The 22,348-nt window shown below is 42.8% G+C and overlaps 1 protein-coding gene across 1 annotated transcript; it reads right to left on the reverse strand.

Moving 5' to 3' along the window:
- Positions 1-7,676: 7,676 nt before the first annotated feature.
- Positions 7,677-21,170, reverse strand: GINS4 (GINS complex subunit 4). The gene is made up of 8 exons (XM_014837760.3): positions 20,959-21,170; positions 20,182-20,296; positions 15,422-15,508; positions 14,614-14,727; positions 12,078-12,175; positions 11,822-11,910; positions 8,930-9,020; positions 7,677-8,835 (listed from the first exon to the last, which is right to left on the reverse strand). Exons 2-8 carry the CDS (start codon positions 20,275-20,277, stop codon positions 8,739-8,741), a joined length of 672 nt encoding a protein of 223 aa, XP_014693246.2. The 5' UTR covers positions 20,278-20,296; positions 20,959-21,170; the 3' UTR covers positions 7,677-8,738.
- Between the last annotated feature and the right edge of the window lie 1,178 nt (positions 21,171-22,348).

Consider the following 22,348-nt stretch of genomic DNA (forward strand, 5'->3'; position numbering starts at 1 on the left):
TTAAAGACTAGGACATTCAAAAACAACTGCATATACAGAGAACATTAGAAAGTGACTGTGCATGCCCAGGGAAAGGCTAAGAAAAGACCTGGGAAGACATTAAGTTTACACTTAAGGCTGACCCCTGGTACTGAGATAGCTTACAACAATCAAAAAAACAAAATAAACAAAAATGCTAACAAAATCAGTAAGCCCTGAAGAAGGAGGAGAACCTGATTTTTGGAGTTAGCATATCGTTAGATTCAAATGTCCAGTGTTCAACACAAAGTCATAAAGCATACAAAGAAAGAGGAAAGTAAGGCCCATTATAAGGAAAAAAATAAATTAATAGAAGCTTTCCCTGAAAAAGACCTAGTAGTAGACAAAGACTTTAAAAAACTGTCTTCAAGATGCTCAAAGAACTAAATGAAGATGTGGAGAAAGTCAAGAAAATGAAGTGTGAACAAAATGGAAATATCAATAAAGATATAGAGAACCTAAAAAGAAACCAAAAAGAAATTCTAGAGCTGAAAAGGTCAGTAACTGAAATGAAAGATTCACTAGAGAAATTCAAAGGCAGTTTTGAGTAGACAGAAGAAAGATTCAGTGAACCAGAAGACAGGATAATGGAAATTACTGAGGCTGAGGAACAGAAAGAAAAAAGATTGAAGGAAAGTGAACAGAACCTAAAGGACCCATGGGACATAACACCATCAACAGGACCAACTTATTCATCATGGGAGTCCCAGAAAAAGAAGAGAAACAGAAAGGGGCAGAGAGAATATTTAAAGAAATATTGGCTGAAGATGTCTCAAATTTGATGAAAGACATAAATATAAACATCCAAGAAGCTCAATAAACTCCAAGTAAGATGAATGCAGAGAGTCCCCCAGTGAGACACATTATAATGAAACATTCAAAAACCAAAGATAAACAGAAAATCTTGAAAGCAGCAAGAGAGAAGCAAATCATCACATACAAGGGATTCTCAAGATTATCAGCAGATTTCTCATCAGAAACTTTGGAGGCCAGAAGACAGGGGGTCAATATATTCAAAGTGTTAAAAGAAAGAAAAATTACTTCTGACATTCATGCTAAACTTTTTTTTTTTAATAAAGAATCCTATATCTAGCAAAACTGTCCTTCAAAAGTGAGGGAGAAATTAAGACACTCCCAGATAAACAAAAGTTGAGGGAGTTTGTGACCACTAGATCTGCACTGCAAGAAATGCTCCAGGGAGTTCTGTAAGTTGAAACGAAAGGACACTAGACAGTAATTTGAAGCTACATGGAGAAATAAAGATCTCAATAAAGGTAAACACATGGGCAATTATAAAAGCTAGTATTACTATAATTATGGTTTGTATCTGTACTTTTTGTTTTCTACATGATTTGAGAGACTAATACTTTTTAATTATTTTTTTAAAGATTGGCACCTGAGCTAACATCTGTTGCCAATCTTTTTCTTTTCTTCTTCTCCCCAAAGTCCCCAAGTACATAGTTGTGTATTCTAGTTGTGGGTCCTTCTGGTTGTGCTATGTGGGATGCTGCCTCAACGTGGCTTGATGAGCGGTGCTAGGTCCATGCCCAGGATCCAAACTGGCCAAACCCTGGGCTGCCAAAGCAGAATGCGCAAACTTAACCACTCAGCCATGGGGCTGGCCTGAGACTAATACATTTTAAGAAAAAAATATTATTAATGTAAAAGCTACTATTACTTTAACTTTGGTTTGTAACTCCAAATCTTTTTTTCTACTTAATTTAGGAGACTAATGCAGTTAAATGAATTATTAGTTTATGTTTTTGGGCACACAGTGCATAGAGATGTAATTCTGTGACATCAACAACCCAAAGCGGTGGGGACTGAGCTGTAAAGGAGTCAAGTTTTTGTATATTATTGAAGTTAGCTGGTATAAATTCAAATTAGAGGGTTATAACTTTAGGATGTTAAATGTAGTCCTCATAGTAACCACAACAAAATAGATAGAGAGTATACACAAAAGGAAATGAGAAAGGAATTTAAACATTTTACTAAAAAAAATGAAATAAACAGAAAAGAAGACAGTAATGCAGCAAATGAGGGACAAAATAGCTATAGTGCATACAGAAAACAAACAGCACAATGACAGAAGTAAGTCTCAGTAATTACTTTAAATATAAATGGATTAAATTTTCCAATCAAAAGAGATTGTCAAAATGGATAAAAACACATGATTTAACTATATACTGTCTATAAAAGACTCCCTTGAGATCCAAAGACACAAACTGGTTGAAAGGGAAAGCATGGAAAAAGATATTCCATGTAAATAGTATCAAAAGAGATTGGGGTAGCTATATTAATATCAGACAAAATAGACTTGAAGTCAAAAAAGGCTGCAAGAGACAAAGAAGGATATATATTAATAGAAGGTTCAATACAGTAAGTAGATAAAACTATTATAAACCATTACATGTACCGAATGACAGATCATCAAAATATATGGAGCAAAAACTGACGGAATTGAAGGGAGAAATAGACAGGTCTACAATAATAGCTGAAGACTTCAACACTTCACTCACAATAATGGACAAAACAAACAGGCAGAAGCAAGGAAACAGAGGAATTAAACAACACCATAAACCAACTAGATCTAAGTCATACACAGAACACTCCACCCAACAATATGCGTTCTTCTTGACAGAATACTTTCCACGCTAGAGCGAACGTTAGGTCACAAATTAAGTCTCAATACATTTAAAGAGACAGATATCATACAAAATATCTTCTCTGACCACAACAAAATGAAGTTAGAAATCAATAACAAAAATAAAACTAGAAAATTCACAAAACTGTGAAAGTTAAACAATACACTTTTAAGTAATCAGTGGATCAAGAAGAAATCACACGAGAAATTAGAAAACACTTAGATATGAGTGAAAATGAAAACATGACATACCATAACCTTGGGACATAGTGAAAGCAGTGTGAAGGGAGAAATTTATAGCTATAAATGGTTACATTAAAAGACAAGAAAGACCTCAAATCAACAACCTAACTTTACAACTTAAGGAACTGGAAAAAAAAAAAAAGAACAAATTAAACCCAAAGCCAGTAGAATGAAGGAAATAATACAGATTAGAGCAGAGATAAATGAAATAGAGAATAGAAAAACAACAGAGACAATAAACCCAGAGGCTGGTTCTTCAAAATGATCAATGAAACTGACAAACCTTTACCTAAATGGACTAAGAAAAAAAGAGGGAAGACTCAAATTATTAAAATCAGAAATGAAAGTGGACACATTATTACTGATTCTACAGAAATAAAAAGGATTAGAAGAGAGTCTCATGAACAACTGTACACCAGAAAATTGGATAACATAGATGAAATAGACGTGTTCCTAGAAACACAATACCTACAAAGACTAAATCATAAAGAAATAGAAGATCCGAATAAACTATTACTAGGAAGGAGACTGAATCAGTAATCAAAAATCTCCTAGCCTGGATCTGATGGCTTCACTGGTGAATTCTACCAAACAGTTAAAGAAGAACTAATACCAATCCTTCTCAAACTTTTCCAAAATATTGAAGAGGAGAGAGTACTTCCTAACTCATTCTATGAGGCTAGCATCACCCAGATACCAAAGCCAGACAAAGACTACAAGAAAAGAAGACTACAGACCAATGTCCCTTATGAACATTGACACAAAAATCATCAACAAAATACTAGCAAACAGAATTCAGCAGCATATTAAAAGGATTATACACCATGACCAACTGAGATTTATTCCTGGAATGCAAGGATGATTCAACATATGAAAACTGATCAACGTAATAGGCCACATCAACAAAATGAAGGAAAAAACCCATAAGATCATCTCAATTGATGGAGAAAAGGCATTTGGTAAAATTTAAAACCCTTTCATGATAAGAACAGTCAACAAAATAGGAAGAGAAGGAAACTACTCTCACATGATAAAAGCCATATATAAAAAACCCACAGCAAACACCATGTTCAATGGTAAAAAGACTGAAAGCTTTTCTTCCAAGATCAGGAAGAAGGCAAGGATGCCTTTCACCACTTCTATTCAACATAGTACAAAAAGATCAATTAGGCAAGAAAAACAAAGCAAAGGTATCCAAATTGGAAAGGAAGAAGTAAAATCATCTGTTTGTAGATGATATGATATGATATGTAGAAAATCCCAAAGATTCTACAAAAAAGTTGTTACAACTAATAAATGAATTCAGTGAAGTAGTAAGATACAAAGTCAAAACTCAGAAATCAGTTGCATTTCTACATGAATACTCTGAAAAGGAAATTACAAAAACAGCTCCATTTACAATGGCATCGAAAAGAATAAAACACTAAGGAATTAACTTAACCAAGGAGGTGACAGAGTTGCATAATGAAAACTACAAGACATCGCTGAGAGAAATTAAAGACACATGAATGAAAACACCACCCACGCTCCGGACTGGAAGACCTATTTTCAAGACGTTGATACTACCTGAAGCAATCCACAGATTCCATGCAACCTCTGTCAAAATCCCAGTGACGTTTTTTGAAGAAATTAAAAACAAAAACCCATTATAAAATTCGTATGGAATCTCAAGGGACCCTGAATAGCCAAAACAGTCTTGAAAAAGGAGGACAAAACTGGATTACTCACACTTCCTGATTTCGAAACTTACTACAAGCTCCAGGAATCAAAACAGTGTGGTATTGGCATCGAGAGGAATATACAGAACAAGGGAACAGACTAGAGAGCCCAGAAATAAACCCTCACGTATTTGGTCAAATGACTTTTGAAAGGGTGCCAAGACCATTCAATGGGGAATAGGACAGTCTTTTCAAGAAATGGTGCTGGGGAAACTAGAGGTCAGCATGCAAAAAAATGAAGTTGTACTTTTACCTAACACAATATACAAAAATTAACTTCAAATGAATCAAGGACTCAAATGTAAGACTTAAAAAAATAAAACTCAGAAAAAAAACACAACAAAAGCTTTATGGCATTGGATTTGGCAATGATTTATGACACCAAAGGCACAGGTGACAAAAGAAAAAACTGACAAATTGGACTTTATGAAAATTAAAAACATTTTGTACATCAAATGACACTATCCACAGGGTAAAAAGGCAACCCACAGAATGGGAGAAAATATTTGCAAATCATGTATCTGATAAGGGATTAATATCCTGAATATATAGAGAACTCTTAAAACTCAACAAAAACCAAACAACCCAATTAAAAAAATGCACAAAGGACTTGAATAGGCATTTCTCCAAAGAAGATATAAAAATGGCTAATAAGCACATAAAAAGATGTTCAACATCACTAATCATTAGAGAAATGAAATCAAAACCACAATGAAATACTACTTCACACTCATCAGAATGGCTATCAACCCCCACCCCCCCCAACAAGTGTAGGCAAGGACTGAGAAGCTGGAACCTCTGTGCACTGTTGGTAGAAATGTGAAATGGTACACCTGCTGTGGAAAACAGCATGGCAGTTCCTCAAAAAATTAAAAATAGAACTACCATATGATCCAGCAATTCCACTTCTGGGTAGATACCCTCCACAATTGAAAGCAGGGTCTCGAAGAGCTATTTGAGGCCCATGTTCACTGCAGCATTATTCACAATAGCTAAAATGTGGAAGCAACCCAACTGACAGACGAATGAATAAGCAAAATGTGGTATACAAACACAGCAGAATATTATTCAGCTCTGAAAAGGAAGGGGATTCTGCAATATGCGACAACATGGATGAACCTTGAGGACATTCTCCTAAGTGAAATAAGCCAATCACAAAAGAGAAATGCTGTATGATTCCACTTATGTGGGGTCTTTAGAGTAGTCAAAATCATGCACAGAAAGTACAGCGGTGGTTGCCAGGCATCAGCAGGAGGGGACCACAAGGAGTTAATAGTTAACAGGTATAGAGCATCAATTTCACAAGATGAAGCGTTCTGAGGATGGATGGTGGTGATGGTAGCACAACAGTGTGACTATATTTAATACCACTGAACCGTACTCTCCAAACTGATTAAGACGGCAATTATGTGTATTTTGCCACAACAGAAATAAAAGGAAAAAATCAATTCTTGAATTCCACATTTGGAATGTTTAGCCTCCCACGATAAAGAACATTACATAAGGGCCGGCCCCGTGGCCGAGTGGTTAAGTTCATGCACTCTACTTCAGTGGCCCAGGGTTTCGCTGGTTCGGATCCTGGGCACGGACGTGGGACCACTCGTCAGGCCATGCTGAGGCGGCGTCCCACATACCACAAGAAGGACCCACAACTAAAATATACAACTATGTACTGGGGGGATTTGGGGAGAAAAAGCAGAAAAAAAAAAAAGAACATTATATAAAGAATTGATCTATAATGTGCTTGCTTCACAATTCACTCTGAAAGCTTTCTGGTTAACTGTTAACGTCACAGAAGGCAGTTCAATGCCTATGAGGGTGGCACTAGAGCTCCTCTGCCTGCCGGGGCCTGGGCACAGAGTGAACACAGCTGACACACAGTTGCTGCGGCTGGGAAAACCCAGATATGCACCTGCAAGCATTTCTCAGGAATAGCCATCTTGCTGGTGACAAGCTTATGATGAAGTATGTTGCAACTGTTCGAGGAAAATGTTCTATCATGCTTCCAGTGATGAGTTTTTAATAAAGCAAAGTACCATGAACTGAAAAACAGTCAGTGTCACACTAAGCCACATCATTTCCTTTGCTACTTGGTTTTGAAATTCAATTTCCCCTTTATTTTAAAACGACATATCTAAACCAGTCTTCATTTGAAGAGGTGACCTAGGAAATGACACAATTCACTCTGTGCCTTTAGTAGAGACCTTAAACTCCTCTGTGTGGCCCAGCATGCACAGAACAGGAAGATATAGAGCCCTGCCACTCAAAGTGTGGTCCCTGGATGAGCAGCAAGCACACAGCCTTGGAGCTCCTCAGAAATGCAGAATCCTGGGCCCCACCCCAGACCTTCTGAATCAGAATCTGCATTGTAACAAGACCTCCAGGCAACTGGTGTGCATATTAAGGCTTAGGAAGCACTGTTCTAGATAACAGTGTAACAGCCCACATCTGTCTCCTGGCTGCTTAGCACCATAATGGAGGCCATGGTGAGAAGGCGCACACGTGACCAGAGGGAGACTCACCACTTTGTTTCCCACCTACTGCATCCTCCCAGCCCTGCCTACTTCTCAGGGCTGCTGCGAGGACCAAATGGGATCCTTGCTAACAAAGCCCTTAAGTGATCTGGGCCCAGCCCGCCTCTCAGACCTTATCCTGCGCCATTCTTCATTTTGCCCATTGCGTTCTAGCCACATTGACCACAGGCAGAACGCATTTCCACTTCAGGGCCTTTACCGAAGCTGCTTTCTCTGCCTGGAATGCCCTTCCTTTTGATCTCTGTGTGTCTGGCTCCTTGTTACTCAGACCTCAGCGTCCTTCAGTGAGATGCACCAAAACCAGTGAGAACCCCTCAGACCATGAGTCACTCTCGAGTGAGTCACTGTCCTAATTCTCTGCAAGGCCCTTATCACCATCGGAGCAGGGACGGCGACAGTCTGATTCTGGGTTGGAGCCCGTGTCTTGAACTGTGCCTGGCACACTGTATGCTCAATAAATATTTGTGCAATGAGTGGCTGAAGAGGGTAAAAACAGTCTGGAAAAAATAAAGCACTACATGAAATATAGAAAGCTTTTATTAACGAATAAAACCTTCCCTGCTTTCACTTAGTGATTTCTCTTGGCAATGACAGCAATACTACACTGATAACTAACAGCCTTTATCAGATAAATGAAAACCTGCTGCCTTCTCATCAAGCAAGAAAAGGCTTGAATGCAGGTTGCTTTTTATCATGTCTCCAAGAAGGACGATTCATTCACTGTCCATATGTCCTTCCTGCAGGTATCACTGTGACACTCTCCATTCGCAGGAGTTTAACTGCATCCATTTCCCTTGGGAAAATAAAGAGCTTAAAAAAGAAAAGCTGCTACCGAGGTCACTAGATAGGCCAGTCAGTGTTGCTCTGCTAACAGAGCCTTGGCCAAGGATGGCCAGATGGCCCAGAGGCTGGCTTGGCGAAGCTGCCTGAGATTCGGGGAAGGCTGCAGGTTACCAGCAGGGAGAACATACTTCATTAGACCACAAGCAGAGAACTGTCCAGAGGCTCCTTCTGTCACCAAACTGAAACTTAATGGTTTATTGGTTTAGTTACGATTCTCAGTAAAGCATGACAGAAACTGGTGTTAATATTAGAGGTTCCAAAAGGCTAGTTTACACAATTTAGTGACATATCATAGAAGGCGGTAACTGTTTCCGTTAATTGATTTATATTCTTCCTACCAGGAAGGTTAAATGAACTCTCCCGTCACCATCAGGTCAGGGCTAACTAGTCCCCTCACCATAGGCAGTGGTGCCTTGTTATGAACTAACTTTGTCTCACTTTCCTTAGCTCAAAAAATACCATGAAGGGAAAAGATGTCCAAAGTGACGATCTCCACGTATTTGCCCAGGAGGCAGACTCAACAGAGCGAGGGCGCCACCTCCTGACGCAGCCTAACACGGCAGAGTCAGCAGCACATGTGGCATGTGAGAAATCCTGCCTTGGGCGCCTTCTCAATGTCCAGGTGATCCCCAGCACTGCTGAGAAGTCCGTTGTCCATAGGCACAAAGTGATAGGAGAGGTTCCTAAATATTTTCTCTAGGGTTCCATGTCTTCATTCTTGTTTATTTCCCTTTGGTGTTAAATTAGCTGTACTGCTCCAGAGGCAACCAGAGGTGCAATGGTTTTATATCGGATCAAGTGCTGTGAGCCCTCCTCCAAGTCAATCACGTAGTCCCTGAAAAAGGAGGAAGAACATACATCTGCAGAGCTCAGCTGGGGCTCCATTGGGAGCAGTCTTTCCCACTGTCAGAGACACACGTGGCACTCACCTCTGTTCATCTGTTTCTGGTTCTACCAGGATGTTTTCTTGTCGTTCTTTCACTCTTAGAAACACATAGGAATCTAGATCGGGTTTGGGAACTGCCAGAAAAACAATACTGTAATCAAAATACTCAGCTAGCAAGATCAGTATGGGGCAAGTTGCTGGGATTAACTGTATCGAGCACTGAGGGACCCGGGATGTAAAAGCAGTGTGTGGGGGGTTGTCTGAGGAGACATCTGGCTCCTTATAGAAACAACACACTTCCCACCCATGGCTTCACATAGCAACCACTCATTTACAACAATGAGCATGTAAACTGTGCAGGGAATTCTGCTACACAGTGTGGAGGATACCAGCAAGCACGACATGTGGTCTCTGGACAAGGTGGTACCAGCAGCATGTGATGGAACCTCACACCAGCAGCACATTCACTCAGTGATGTGGGGAGAAAGCAGCTGATGTGAACTTTGAAGGAAAGGGTGGGACTTAAAGAGGAGAGCTGAGCCTGGGAGGTAATAGCAAGGGCCATGGTAGAAATACGCATGCTGTTTTGGGAGGACAGAGTGTATAAACCTGGTTAGAAAATATTTCTATATAAAGGAGTAGGAGGAGAGAGTATTAGGAACATTGGGTCATATGGTGATGGCCTTGAATGTCAGACATGGAATATAGGTTTTAACCTGTAAGTGATCCGTCACTGGTTGATTACAGGTTAAGAAGGTGCTGCCATCCCTCCTCTTCTCCCAGCTGCCAACATTTCAAGTAAGTGCATGTGTTGAGCTAGGCTGCTTGTTGACAGCTCTTCATTTCCTGGAGCCCCAGAGGCTCCCTGTACCTAGAGGATTCCATCAACTGCAGGGTCCAGAAATCCTACTGGACAACTCAGCTTGAAGAGCCCAGCTCAGCTTTCATATTGCCCTTGATTCCCTCATCTATGGAGGGGGTTCAGGATAATGCGCTCCAAAGGTCTAGGGAGGTCCCCTGGGCTGCTCCAGGACTCTGGGCCTGCCAAGGAGACTCCAACTTCACCAGGTCAGTTAGCCCCACGGGGCAGCTACTGATTCCAGGAAACCCAGCTTAGATTTCAACATGCCTTCCCCCATCCTGCCATCCGGGCTTACAATGCTCCGGAGGCCTGAGGGGGACTCGGGGCATCTGGGCTAACCAAGAAAGACTTGGACTTCGCTAGGGCAGGCTGGTTCCCACTCCCCATGGCTTCAATTCCAGGGGTCTAGCTCTAGTTTTTAGAAGGGATCCGGACAAGTGACATGTGAGTGTTTTAGGAGGTGTCCACCAGCATCAAGTAGGAGCTCTGGGACAACGGCTTAGAGCCAGTTCCAGGAACTCAGATGCATGCCTGTCAGTAGTCCACGGCTGCTTTAATCAATTGGATGTGACAGCACTGGGCAGTAATTAGGGAGATGGTCCTTGCTCCATTCTTGTTCTTCTAAGGTGCAAACAAGTCACGGAACTGTACATGGACTGGCCTTTTGTTCCCGCAGGCAAATTCACCAAAATGACCAATTCAGAGCTCCACAAATCTGGTAAGGGCTTGCTTCCTCCTGGTGTTACAGGCTGCATTGTTCCCCCCAATAATTCATATGCTGAAGCCCTAACCCCCAGCACTTCAGAATGGGAATATATTTGGAGATGAGGCCTTTAAAGAGGTAAGTTAAAATGAGACTGTTAGGGTGGGGCCTAATCCAATTTAACTGTTCTCCTTCTAAAAAGAAGAGAGACATCACGGGTGCGCATGCACAGAGTGGGGGCCATGTGAAGAGGCAGCACGAGAGTGGCCATCTGCAAACCAAGGAGAGGCCTCGGAGGAAACCAACCCTGCCAGCCCTTGATCATGAACTTCCGGCTTCCAGATCTGTGAGGAAATAAATGTCCATGGTACTTTGTTATGGCAGCCTGAGCTGACAAGACACCTGGTAAACCATGTCTCCACCCAGCCTGTTCCAGCTCTTCCACCCACCACAGGGGTCACAGTGTGGCCCCCCACACAAGCTGGGTGGGCGATCAGTTCCAAGGGCTCAGCTGTACTGGGACTCATGGCCTCAGCAGACTAAGCTGAGCTTGTGAACAGCGTGGATTCCAGTCCCCTGGAGGACTGTTTGATTTGGTCTGGCAATTCTGCCTGGCAAGGTCCTGCTCGGATACGACAAGCTGTGAAAGACCAAGGGATATGAACCGTAACCTACAGTCCAGGGGCCCCCGGGTTGATCCAAGCTTAGGAGTTACTACAACTCCCTTCCCTCAGCTCAGCAGACTGTGAAAGGGACAGTGCGAGGAGGAGGGCGGGGGCAGACGCTCTGGTCACGCTTCCCTCCACCCAGCCGCCCTCTCCTTCTCCTCCCACATTCTCAGTCCTGCTCCCCCTTCCCATAATGAGGGAAACTCCTCACAACAAGGAGACCAGGAGCCCTTACTCTAGGGAACAGGGAATCACCCAAGGTTTCCTTAGCCTCCTATTTAAAGCCTCCTTGGTGGCTGGACAGTCTCTGCATGATCTGGAATCTGTGAGCAAATACTGCCAGCCCCTGAGAGCACAGACTCTTGTATCGTCAGAGCTCAGAAGAGCCTAGCACAGTGTAGATGCCCAGCAGGTAACTGTTGGAGGAAGGAACGACTGAACATACGAACAAGTCTATGTCTATAACGGCAGTCATAAGAATTTCAACCCAACCTGAAGAGGCCACCCTTGTACCTGTTTTTAACAATTTTTTCTTTTAAACCCAGAACTCTTCCTCTCTTCTCTTTTCTGCTTATCTATATACTTATTTCTTTATGTTTGAGAGAAAAGAATGAAGATGAAGATCCTATTCCAAGGCACCTGGAAACACTTGGGGTGTAACCTACGGCCCCTGGGACATCTGAAAGAGAATGTTCTGCTTACCCGACCGCAAGAGGTCCACCTTCTGTAAGTTAGGAGGCATATGCTTTAAGGCAACGTTCTTTAGATAGGTCTCCGTGTTAGCCATGTACCTGAAATACATAACTTCAAATTGCTGTGACAACTCGACTGGACGGAGCCACCAGGGCTATCAGACAGACAACATGGCTCTGAGATCGGCTTCATGTATACAACCATCAAAACTCACACTCACAAGCCAGGGAAAGTAAGGTGGGTCCCACACGTACTGCTTACTCACTCTTTGGCAAAGGCAAACTCTTCTGGAGAAAGGCTAGAAGACTCCCCCTCACGGCGTGTTTTCTCCTTTTCAAGGACATGAGGGAAAAACTTCTCTATCTGTGAAGATAAAAATCATGATGAAAACATCTGTCAAGATTCACATGTCAAACATACCAGATTTCTGAAATAGGCTAAGGTTAATCCAGAAACTGACTTTAAAAATGGCAAGTCTTCCTGGTCAAGACTCTTTCTAATGAGGCCTACATTCTGGACTTCAAGGCAGTTCCGAAGAATTCGGAGGAAAGAAAAGGACTCTAAAAAGGAAGACACTTTAAAAAAGGCTGAGAGGCTTTCACAAAGGAAAATCCAAAAATACAATTTTAAAGGACATTTAAGAGGAAGAGACGAGGATATCATTTAACATTTTATATAAATGTACAGGGCATTCTTCCATGAGATGAAACACATACAAAAGCTGGAAAGACACACACAGAAGACACGAGTAGATGGAATAGTGAGTGACACAATTCCAACAAGAGAACCAGCAAGGATAAAGCCCAAAATGAGATGAGGCTCCAAAAAAAATGCTAATAACTACCTGGAAAACACACACACACACACACACACACACACACACAAAGCTAAAAGCTTCAAAAAGGTGTGTGGTCAGGAGCTGGGAAGGGATTTGTGTGTTGTTTGGAGTCAGTGCTGTTGTGGTTATCTCTGTGGAAGGAAATGTTCCTTGAACAAAGGGAAATGACAACAGTAAAGAGGAAGTGAAGGCCAAGACAAAGAAGCACTTATCTATTCAAAGGAGTTTAAGATTTTTGGCTTGGATCAATATATTCCAGAATAAATTAACTAAAATTTGTATGGAGAGTAATAAGTATATGAAGCTTTTTCTCCTGTAATATGCAAATTGTTACTGTTACAGTATCACTTACTGTAATTGTAAGTGATACAAAAATATAAGTAGTTTTATAAGCTCAGAAGAATCACTAAGTTCAGAAGAGGTGTGAAAGATCAGAGATAGGCAAATTTCCTGATTTTCAAAAATACAAAGGTGGGGAATCTTCAAATACAGATTAGTGTCCTTAACATTGATATGTGGTACTATGCTAGAATAGATAATTTAAAAGATGGTTTGTGAACTCAAAGAAAAGTGGTTAATAACATGAAGAGGATTTATCCCAACAACAACAACAACAAAGTGAGTGGCCTGGGAGTTGAGGGTGGGTGGAGAGGTATACTGTGTGTCTCAATTTTTTCAAAACATGTGATAACATCTTTATGACACCTTTGTGGACACACTGTAAGCCTGGGGCTGGGTGACAATATAGATTGAGAGACTCAAAAAAGGGCTGGACAAATGATTCAATGGGACAGGTGTCACTCTGTAGGGAAGTCTCTGGTGGAATATTCTATTACTGGCCCAGTCCTATTAACGAATCAGATAAGACCTTTGATGACGTTCTTATCAAACCTGCCGATGTCATAAAGTGTTAAGAGATACCTAATACATTAGGTGACAAGATCAGGATCCAGAGACCAGGGATGTGGCCCAATTTAGTAAGATGAAGTTTAAAGTGGGATAAGAATCAAGCCCTACACTTAGGGGTCAAAAATCAAGCCATACAAATACAGGATGGTGACAAGATGGGATAATACTAAAAACTTCGGAAGAGGTTAGATTTCATGGTGAGTACAGAATGAACTTAGCATGGTGTGCCAGATATGCTAATGTGATACTGGGTGGCAAAACTACCAGTTTAAATATCCAGAATAAGGGAAGTGATCGTATTGTTTTTCACAAAAGTGACCAAATGGAATATTGTATTCAGTTCAGGTGGTATAATTTAAGACGAATATTGACAATCTAGAACCTTTTTCGGTAAGAGACCAGGAGAGTAAATGGAAATAAACGGTTGAAACGTTTAGCTGAACGGACTTCGATGTGACTTGCGAGCTGTCTTCAGATATCTGAAGCACTCTCATGTAGAAGAGAGAATGAATTTGTTTTGTAATAACTCAGGGGACAAGTGGAACGAAAGGAGACCTAACTTCAAGGAAGGAAGAACTTTCCAGAGTTGAAACAGACATCATACAAAATAACACTGTTTTGCAATTTCATTTTTATAAGTCAGGTGGCCAAAGAGCTACAGTTGAACGTCAAGTTATCATGGTCCATTTGATAGTGACTGTATGACAGATGCAAAATAATTTGTAAAACTAGCTCTCCCCGTCAGTATTCCCCATTCCACCGATGCAAACAAGCCTAACGTCAGCACTGCCATGATGTAACTCCAGGGGGCACCACTCACACAGAGATAAATAGGCTAAAAATGTGTCCCTGGAGGTGTGCAACACACGTTCCATCTATGCTTCTCTAGAACAATCTCTTACCCTCCTTACTCTTTAGCTACCCTGATGTTGGGCCTCAGCAGCATCTTCTGGCCCTGGCCCCTCCCAGGCCCCAGCCCAACTTCTCCCCAGGACGCTCAGTGCACATCACAGACTGCACTGCCTTAATGCCTCCACGAATCTCCACGTCAAACCTTCGTGAGCCGACACCGCAAGTAGCTGCTAAGGACGTAGCGGATTCTCTCCATCTCCATGCGATGGATACTGACCTTCAGATCCCCCTTCCTGGCTCTCCTGAGATTTTCTTCCTAGTAAAGAGAAAATGAAGTTTATAAGAAACATGATATTCAAAGACTAAGTCCTTTTTTGTTTAATCTGCACATTGCCCACAAGGACCATCATCTCTGGCAATGTTGAGGACTCAAAAACCACATTCTGAATATGGGTTGGTCAGAAGGGCCCAGAAGTACTCCAACCCAATTGCAAAGGAGATAATATAGCAGACAGAAAAAATGTCTAAAGAGTCTAAAAAGTAGTGTTAAAACAGCAGTTATGAAATTGTAAAATAGCAATGTTTCAAAGTTACCTGAGGCTGCTAATGACTTAAGCCTAACCCATCTAAGCCAAGGGCCACACACTCAAATATCTATGGGGGCCAGGCAGTTAAGGTCTATGAGAAAGGTGGGCAGCTGGGGACTGTGGGGACCTGGAGAGCACACCGAAAGGGGGGGCCCTTACCCTGCTCTGGTCAGTTGCTCTCCTGAAGAAATGCGGAGCCAGTGATGACATGTTTTTAGACTGTTCATGGGAAGCTGATATCCAGATATTCACAGGAATCTCATGCTTTGTAAATATAGATAACTAACTCAAAATTTTAAAAAACCAACAAACCCAGGCTGGGCCAAACAAAGCAGATTTGCTATCAGACCACTGCCTCTCCCTATGCCGATGGACCCTTTTAGCGTTCTCGTCCTTTGTCACCCTGAGACAAGCAGCTCTTACCATGTGCTCCAGCTGTTCCATGACACATTCTACAATCTCACACTTGCTTTCCAGCAGCTCAGGGGCAAACTTTTCATTCATCCAGGCCTAAAAAACAATGCCAAATAAAGCATTACTAACAATAGAGCACAAAAACCCTGGGAGTCAGTACATAATCCCTGAAAATCACAGCTATCTCAGGCAAAGAAAACTGTTTGCCTACCAGCTGGAAATACTGGAAATGCTTTGAAGACAAGCTATGTTTAATGGTGGATTTTCTATTTCTTTTAGTGGGAGCGCTGTGTTCACAACCTTTTATCTAACTAACATTACAAAACACTGTTCACTTCAAAAGTGGCGTCAGTATGATACCAATGCTGAGAGTGACGCCACCTGGTGTTCAAACAGTGTCTCTGACCAAGTAGCATCAACGTGTTTCTACTTCCTCACCTGCTGTTGCCCACCAGGGGGCACCACCACCTTGCTATTGTGAGAGAGGAAGTAACCTCACACAAATCCACACCTCTCTTCTTTCCTGAAGCTCAGGGTACTTTACAAATACTTTTCATCCATCATTATAATATCTGAGAGGAAATGGACATAGCTATCTTTACCTATTGACAAGAAAACAGATTAAGTTATCCACTATCCATTCAAGAGTAGACAGCATCATAATAGAAATGGATATTCATCTATTAAAGTTTTGCAACAAGGGGTTAAATCCCTCATTTTGACTCAGGCCCAGACGCTCGGTACATTTCAGAAGTTACCAAGGCTTAGAGAACTGAAATTTCCACAGGTGACTGAGGAAAACTATACTTATCTTTCAATTCCAGGAAATTCAGTTTTAGCATAGTTCAGAATTACATGCCAGTCAGGCTCAATTTACTCCTTTTGACATCCTTGAGTCTCTACTTCTCCAATGATCACCATCAAGACACATTATTAAATACTGGGTACTACTACTATCAGAAAAATCTTCTCAGGTGCTCAAGCTTCTGTACTAGTGTTACGGATATTTTAAATTAACTAGAAAGACAACCTGTATTTTCAAGTAGGATAATCAATGAGAAAAGATCAAATTGTCACAGAGGACTTATAAAGCAGGAGTTTTTCTTTTTAACTGATTTCACTAAATACTGAATTGGTACAAAAATATTTATGAAATATATGAACGTGAAGAATAGTGATATAAACACCTCTGGGCACTTAACTTCATTAAAGAAGATTATCATTATTTTAAAAGTCCCCATGTGTCCCTCCTTCCTCAGAGGTAATCTGCCTGAATTTAGCATTTAATTTTCTATATAGTTTCAGCGTATTTGATAACGCTTGTATGGTACACTGGGGTAAAACAGAGCAGATTTTGGGGAGATTTCTCATTTACATTTTGAAATCATAATAAAATATAAACTGTTACGGGAAAATTTATATTAGTACAAATTTTTCAAATAAAATCTTTTCAAAATTTCTAGTGAGAAATTTGTGTTCAAATCCCTGGTCTTTTTTCAATAGTCAATTCTATGTTTGAGATGGCTACATCTGGTTCATAACCAAAATTTTTAATGACACTCTGTTCATCACTGTTATGGGCTAAATCGTGTCCCTCTCTACCCCTAAATCATATGTTGAACACCTAACTCTCAGGACCTCAGAATGTGACTGCATTTGGAGACAGGGTCTTCAAACAGGTAACTGAGTTAGAACGAGGTCATTAGGTGGGCCCTAGTCCAATATGACTGGTGTCCTTATGACAGGAGGAAATTTAAACACAGACACACAAAGCTTCCCTTACAAGCTCAGGAAAGAGGCCTCAGAAGAAACCAACCGAGCTGGCACCTTGATTTCAGACTTCCAGCCTCCAGAGTTGAGAAAATAAGTTTCTGTTGTTTAAACCACCCAGTGTGGCTACTTTGTTATGCAGCCTTAGCAAACTAATACAATCATTAAAATGAGAAACTTTGCACTGTAGGTAATAAGTTTTAAATCACTTTTTTCAGGCATTCAAGAGTATCCTATATATGCTCCTGGAACTGTGTTTATCAGTGACCCTATCCGGTGGTCCTGTCAGGGTGCTCCTCAGGCAATGCCACGCAGCCTCAGAGGCTGTGGCCAGCTGCAGCAGCTGTCCAGGCGGTGGACCAACTCCTGGCTGCACTCAGGGCATTGCGACAGAGCATCAGGCCCAAGATGTAATTCATGCTCACCCACTGCCCACCTGAGGCTGTGCTGTCAGATCCCGCTATCCTCAGGCTGCCTTCCAAGGGGCCCCTGATGATACCACAAGAGGCCACCAGCCTGGGGGCTCCGGCTGTCCCAGGGTGGAGGACAACAGGAGGCATCTGCCGCACACCAGCGTGTGCCACGTCAGGCAGGCTGGCAAGCTGTGCCTTGAACAACAGTTTTCAAGTGTTTGCACTTTACATACACTTACGTTTCTTCAGTAACTTACTTTCTATTGTTCTACTTGATGTTCCTGAGAGTTATCCATGCTGTTGCAGAAGCATGGATTTTACTGATTCTGTTGCTGTTTTTCCCCGTTGTGTGTCTATGCCATAATTTTTTAACCGTTCTAGTGGTGATGGGTACCTGTGTTATTTCAGTTTTTTTTTAAAGATTTTATTTTTTCCTTTTTCTCCCCAAAGCCCCCCGAAACACAGTCGTGCATTTTCAGTTGTGGGTCCTTCTAGCTGTGGCATATGGGGTGCCTCCTCAGCATAGCCTGACAAGCGGTGCCATGTCCGTGCCCAGGATTCGAACTGGTGAAACCCTGGGCTGCCGAAGCAGAGTGCGCGAACTTAACCACTCTGCCAGAGGGCCGGCCCCTCAGTTTTTAACTATTGCAAGCAATGCTGTGAACATTTTGTGCACGTCTGCTGGTGATTTTCTCTAAGGTATGCAACTGGGAGTAGAATGACTCGGCCAGAAGGTATGTGCACCTTCAACTTGACTAAATAACAACTAATTATTTTCCAGAGTGATCCATTTGCATGTCTGTTGCAGTATACGAACGTGCCAATTGCTCTACATCCTTGCCAATACTTTATATTATTCACTTTTTTCATTTCCACCACTCTGATGGGTATGAAGTAATATCTCATTGGGATTTAAATTTTCACTTTCCTGATTACTAAAAAGCTTGAATATCTTTTTCATACGATTATTGGCCATTCTGGTCCCTGCTTCTGGGAGATGCCTGTTAAGACTTCATTTTTCTATGGGGCAGCTTGTAAAGTGTATGTATTGTGGATACTATCCTTTTGCCAGTTATATATTTTGCAAATATCTTCCCCCAGATTTGTGGCATGTCTTTTTACTCTTACCAAGGTGTAAAAACAAGTTTCTAATTTTCATGTAGTTGAATGTATCAGTGTTTTCCTTTATGGTTTGTGCTTTTTGTTCAAAGAATCCTTTCTTAATAAAGCAGGGGCTCTTAAACTGGGGTCCACAGGCTAGGTGGGCAGACTTCAGGGTGTCTACGAACCTCCTAAAATTATACCCAGAATTCTGCATAGGTGTATATGTGTATTATGCTGGGAAGAAGGGCCAGAATTTTCACCAGATTTTCAAAAACGTCTGTGATACAAAAACAAATTAAGACTCACTGCTCCATAGTAAGGATTATCATATAAGAGACAATTTTAAAAACATCTTCCTTCAGTTTTGTCACTCATGACAGCATGTTTGGTAGGAAAGAATGAAGAATGCTAAAGTAACGAACATGAGAGAGTTCTGGAAAGGGGCAGTTAAAGAGAGAAGACGAGAATAAGGCAGCAGGCGTAGTGGATTAAGAGCACATGTTCTGCAGTCAAAGAGACCTGGGTCGTATCCTGGCTCTGCTGCTGCTGTGTGACCTTGGGCAAGCTACTTGACATCTCTAAGCTCCAGTTTCCTCATCTGTAAAATGGACATAACAATAACCCCTACCTCACTGGGTTGTAATGATTATTACTACTCACAGCTAACACTCAGTGAGTGCTTATCACGGGTCAGACAATCTGCTAAGCACTTGACATATATTATCTCGTTTAATCCTCACAGCAACTCTGTGAGGTAGCCACTATTATTAACTCCATTTTACAGTCAAGGAACTGCTTGAGACAAGCTACAACACTTGCCTAAGGTCACATAATAGGCTAGTGGCATGGAGGGGTTTAAACACAGATAGTCTCAACTCCTATCTCCCAGAGCTTCATGAGAAGTAATTGCAAGTAACTTACAGTTACTAGCACTCGAGAAATACTCAGTAAACCATAGCCATTACGACTAAAAGGAGAAATATCCCAGAAATGATTTTAGATAAGCAGTGGAAATATAGAGAACAGCTGACAAAAGAAAGTACATGGGAGGAAAAGGAAAAATTCGACGCACCTTCTACTGAGGCAGGTGTTGCAGCCCTTTCTGGCTACCCCAGCTTTCTACAGGGCAACAGCAGATGCTCCAGGGACTAAGGGTTAGAACCTACAAGTTTCCACCACAACACCTCTGCAGTCCCCGCAAACACCAAGCAGATCCTTGTTCTGTGAACCGTTTTATTAAATGCGCCCAAAGTTGTCCCTTACTGGCCCCACTTCACGATTTTGTGTTTGACATTACAAAGTTTCTAACAGAGGCTGTCCCCTCTACTTCCTATTTCCGTGTAAATGGTAAAATCCAGTCCCTCTTCTCTTGAAATAAGCCTTGAATTCCACTTCCTCATTTTCTGATTCCTGACATTTGCATAGCTGGACTAAATAAAAAGGCTAAGAATGGAGCAAGGGGATTCTCTCTGGGGTGCTTACCTGCTCCAGCCTTTCAATGAGCTCTGCAGGAGTGAGGACCACCTCCTCACTGCCCCCATCAGAGTCCTGTCCCGTGAGATCCAGCTCCTCTGCCATATTCTCTGAAACCAGGAGCCTAATGAGAATAAAAGAACCAATAACCCGTTTTCCATTTATTTGGAAGAAGGAGCAGCCACATCCCTACAACTGGGGCTGTAGAGGCTCACTGGCAGCGGCTACAGAATGCATACAATTTGATTTTGTAATTCCTTGCCTCTTCCTTCAAACCTTAGCACAAGTACTAGTCTCTCACAGAGGTCACCCCTTACAAGTGTTTTCCACGTACACCTCGAATCGAGCACCTGTCACATCATGGAATAGTCATTTGTCTGTCTTTCCGGCACAGGTCCTTTCAAACACGAACCACGCATCTGCTCTGTGCCTGGCACTTCTGAGTACGGGGACATCATTATCTGCGTAGGCTCTGCGCTTAGCTCAGCGCTTAACTCACAGCAGGCACTTAAAATTGTTGGGAGAACTAATTAACGCCTAACTTTCTAGAGCCACGAGGCCCAGCGACATGAGACGGGTCAGTGATCTTAAAGCTTAAGGAGGCAGGTGGTGGGGGACAGGGAAGTGCCGAGAGCCTCAGGTGCGCTCTCACCGCTCCCCCCAACACACACACACACACACACACACACACACACAGGCTCCCACCCCCTCCCCTCAACACACACACACACACACACACGCCCCCACCCTCCCCCGCCCCCCCAGAGGTCCCAGGCGGATGCTCACCCGGGTGCCCGGAGGCAGAGAAGCACTCCGAGGTAGCACGCGGCTAGAAGCGGAAGCGCGTGGGGAAGCGCCCCGGCTCCCCCAACTAGCACCTGGCCGCGGAACTACCCTTTCGAGGCCTTCCCGGGACGTACGGGGCCCTCCCGTTCTCGGCTCCCGCGCTCCTCTCAGAAACTTTCCGCCCAGGCACAACGTCGCCGCGCACGGGCGGCGCTGACCAATCACCGCCCAGTGGCTGCGCCCACCCAGGGGGCGGGGCTTGCGTCTCCGCGGCTCGCCCTCCTAGCGCCCTCCTGAAGGGAGGCGGGCCTGCGTTAGCCCCGCCCCCTCGCCCGCCGCGCCGCGCTGCGGTCCCGGCCGGCAGAGCCCGGGCTGGTCGGGAGGGGGCGCCTCGCCACCGCAGCTGAGGACGCCCGGCGGTGTCGGCCCTCCGGCCTCCGGGGTGCAGTCGCCTGAGTGTGCCCTGGCAGGTCAGGGGCAACGGAGAAATGGGCTCTGTCTAGATCAGGCCACCTCCGTGTTTTGGGTCGTCCTCTCACCCCGGCTCTTGTGGCCCTTCCGGTTCTTTCCTCTGTGCTGGGGATTCAGCTATGGCCTCTACTTCCGGTTGTGAAAACCTTTGGGCTGTGGTGCTGGACCACCAGCAGCAAGGTCGTCTGGCAACCCGTGAGAATGCAGATTCTCAGGCCCGCCCCACCCTGCTGAATCAGAACCTCGGGGCGTCTGATGCAGGGGAGGTGGAGAACCAGGGTTTTAGGCGATGCTTCCGTCTCAGCTGCTTGACTCTAGGATATTTAGACATCTGCTTATGCCATCTACCTTTAATTAGGACAAAAGCATATATATATATATGTATACATATATATGCATATATATGCACACAAAAGCATATATATATATATATAAGCATGTGTATATGTATATTCATGCTGACATGGATTCAGACAAGTTAAACATGAAGATATATATTTTTTGTTTTTCTTTGTGTGATGTCAGTTTTTCATCTCTAAATTGCTGATGTTTTTCCAGCTGCTTTCCTTTGTTTTCCGTTAGAAGTGTCACTTCTGGCTCCCCTCGCTCCCCTGGCTCCTCTCCTCTCCATCATTCTGAAGACTGCTTTCTTTGGTGATGTTTCCTATGCCACATTGATTGATTGGAAAAAATAACTTTGGCTAATTGACAGGTTGATAGTACCTGTCTGATTACAATCACGTTATAAAAATAATTACAATAGAATATGGTGAGTGAGAGGGTGCATGTTTACAAAGGGCTATGGAAGCTGGGGGACATCAAAGAGGGATTCCAAAAGGAGGGGCGTTTGAGCTGTCTTGCAGAATGAGTTTTGTTAATGACAAAGGAATGGGCTTTTCAAGGTCCATTTCAACTCTCT

The sequence above is a fragment of the Equus asinus genome, chromosome 27, assembly GCF_041296235.1.
Source record: "Equus asinus isolate D_3611 breed Donkey chromosome 27, EquAss-T2T_v2, whole genome shotgun sequence".
Classification (NCBI taxonomy): domain Eukaryota; kingdom Metazoa; phylum Chordata; class Mammalia; order Perissodactyla; family Equidae; genus Equus; species Equus asinus.

Bases quoted from the DNA above. Each gene is read 5' to 3' on its own strand.
- GINS4 (XM_014837760.3), bottom strand. From the start codon at position 20,277: ATGGCAGAGGAGCTGGATCTCACGGGACAGGACTCTGATGGGGGCAGT. The intron at 11,911-12,077 runs GTGAGTAAGCAG...TATGTATTTCAG, and splicing joins GAGTTTGCCTTTGCCAAAGA to GTACATGGCTAACACGGAGA. The intron at 8,836-8,929 runs GTGAGTGCCACG...CTCCTTTTTCAG, and splicing joins CCAGAAACAGATGAACAGAG to GGACTACGTGATTGACTTGG.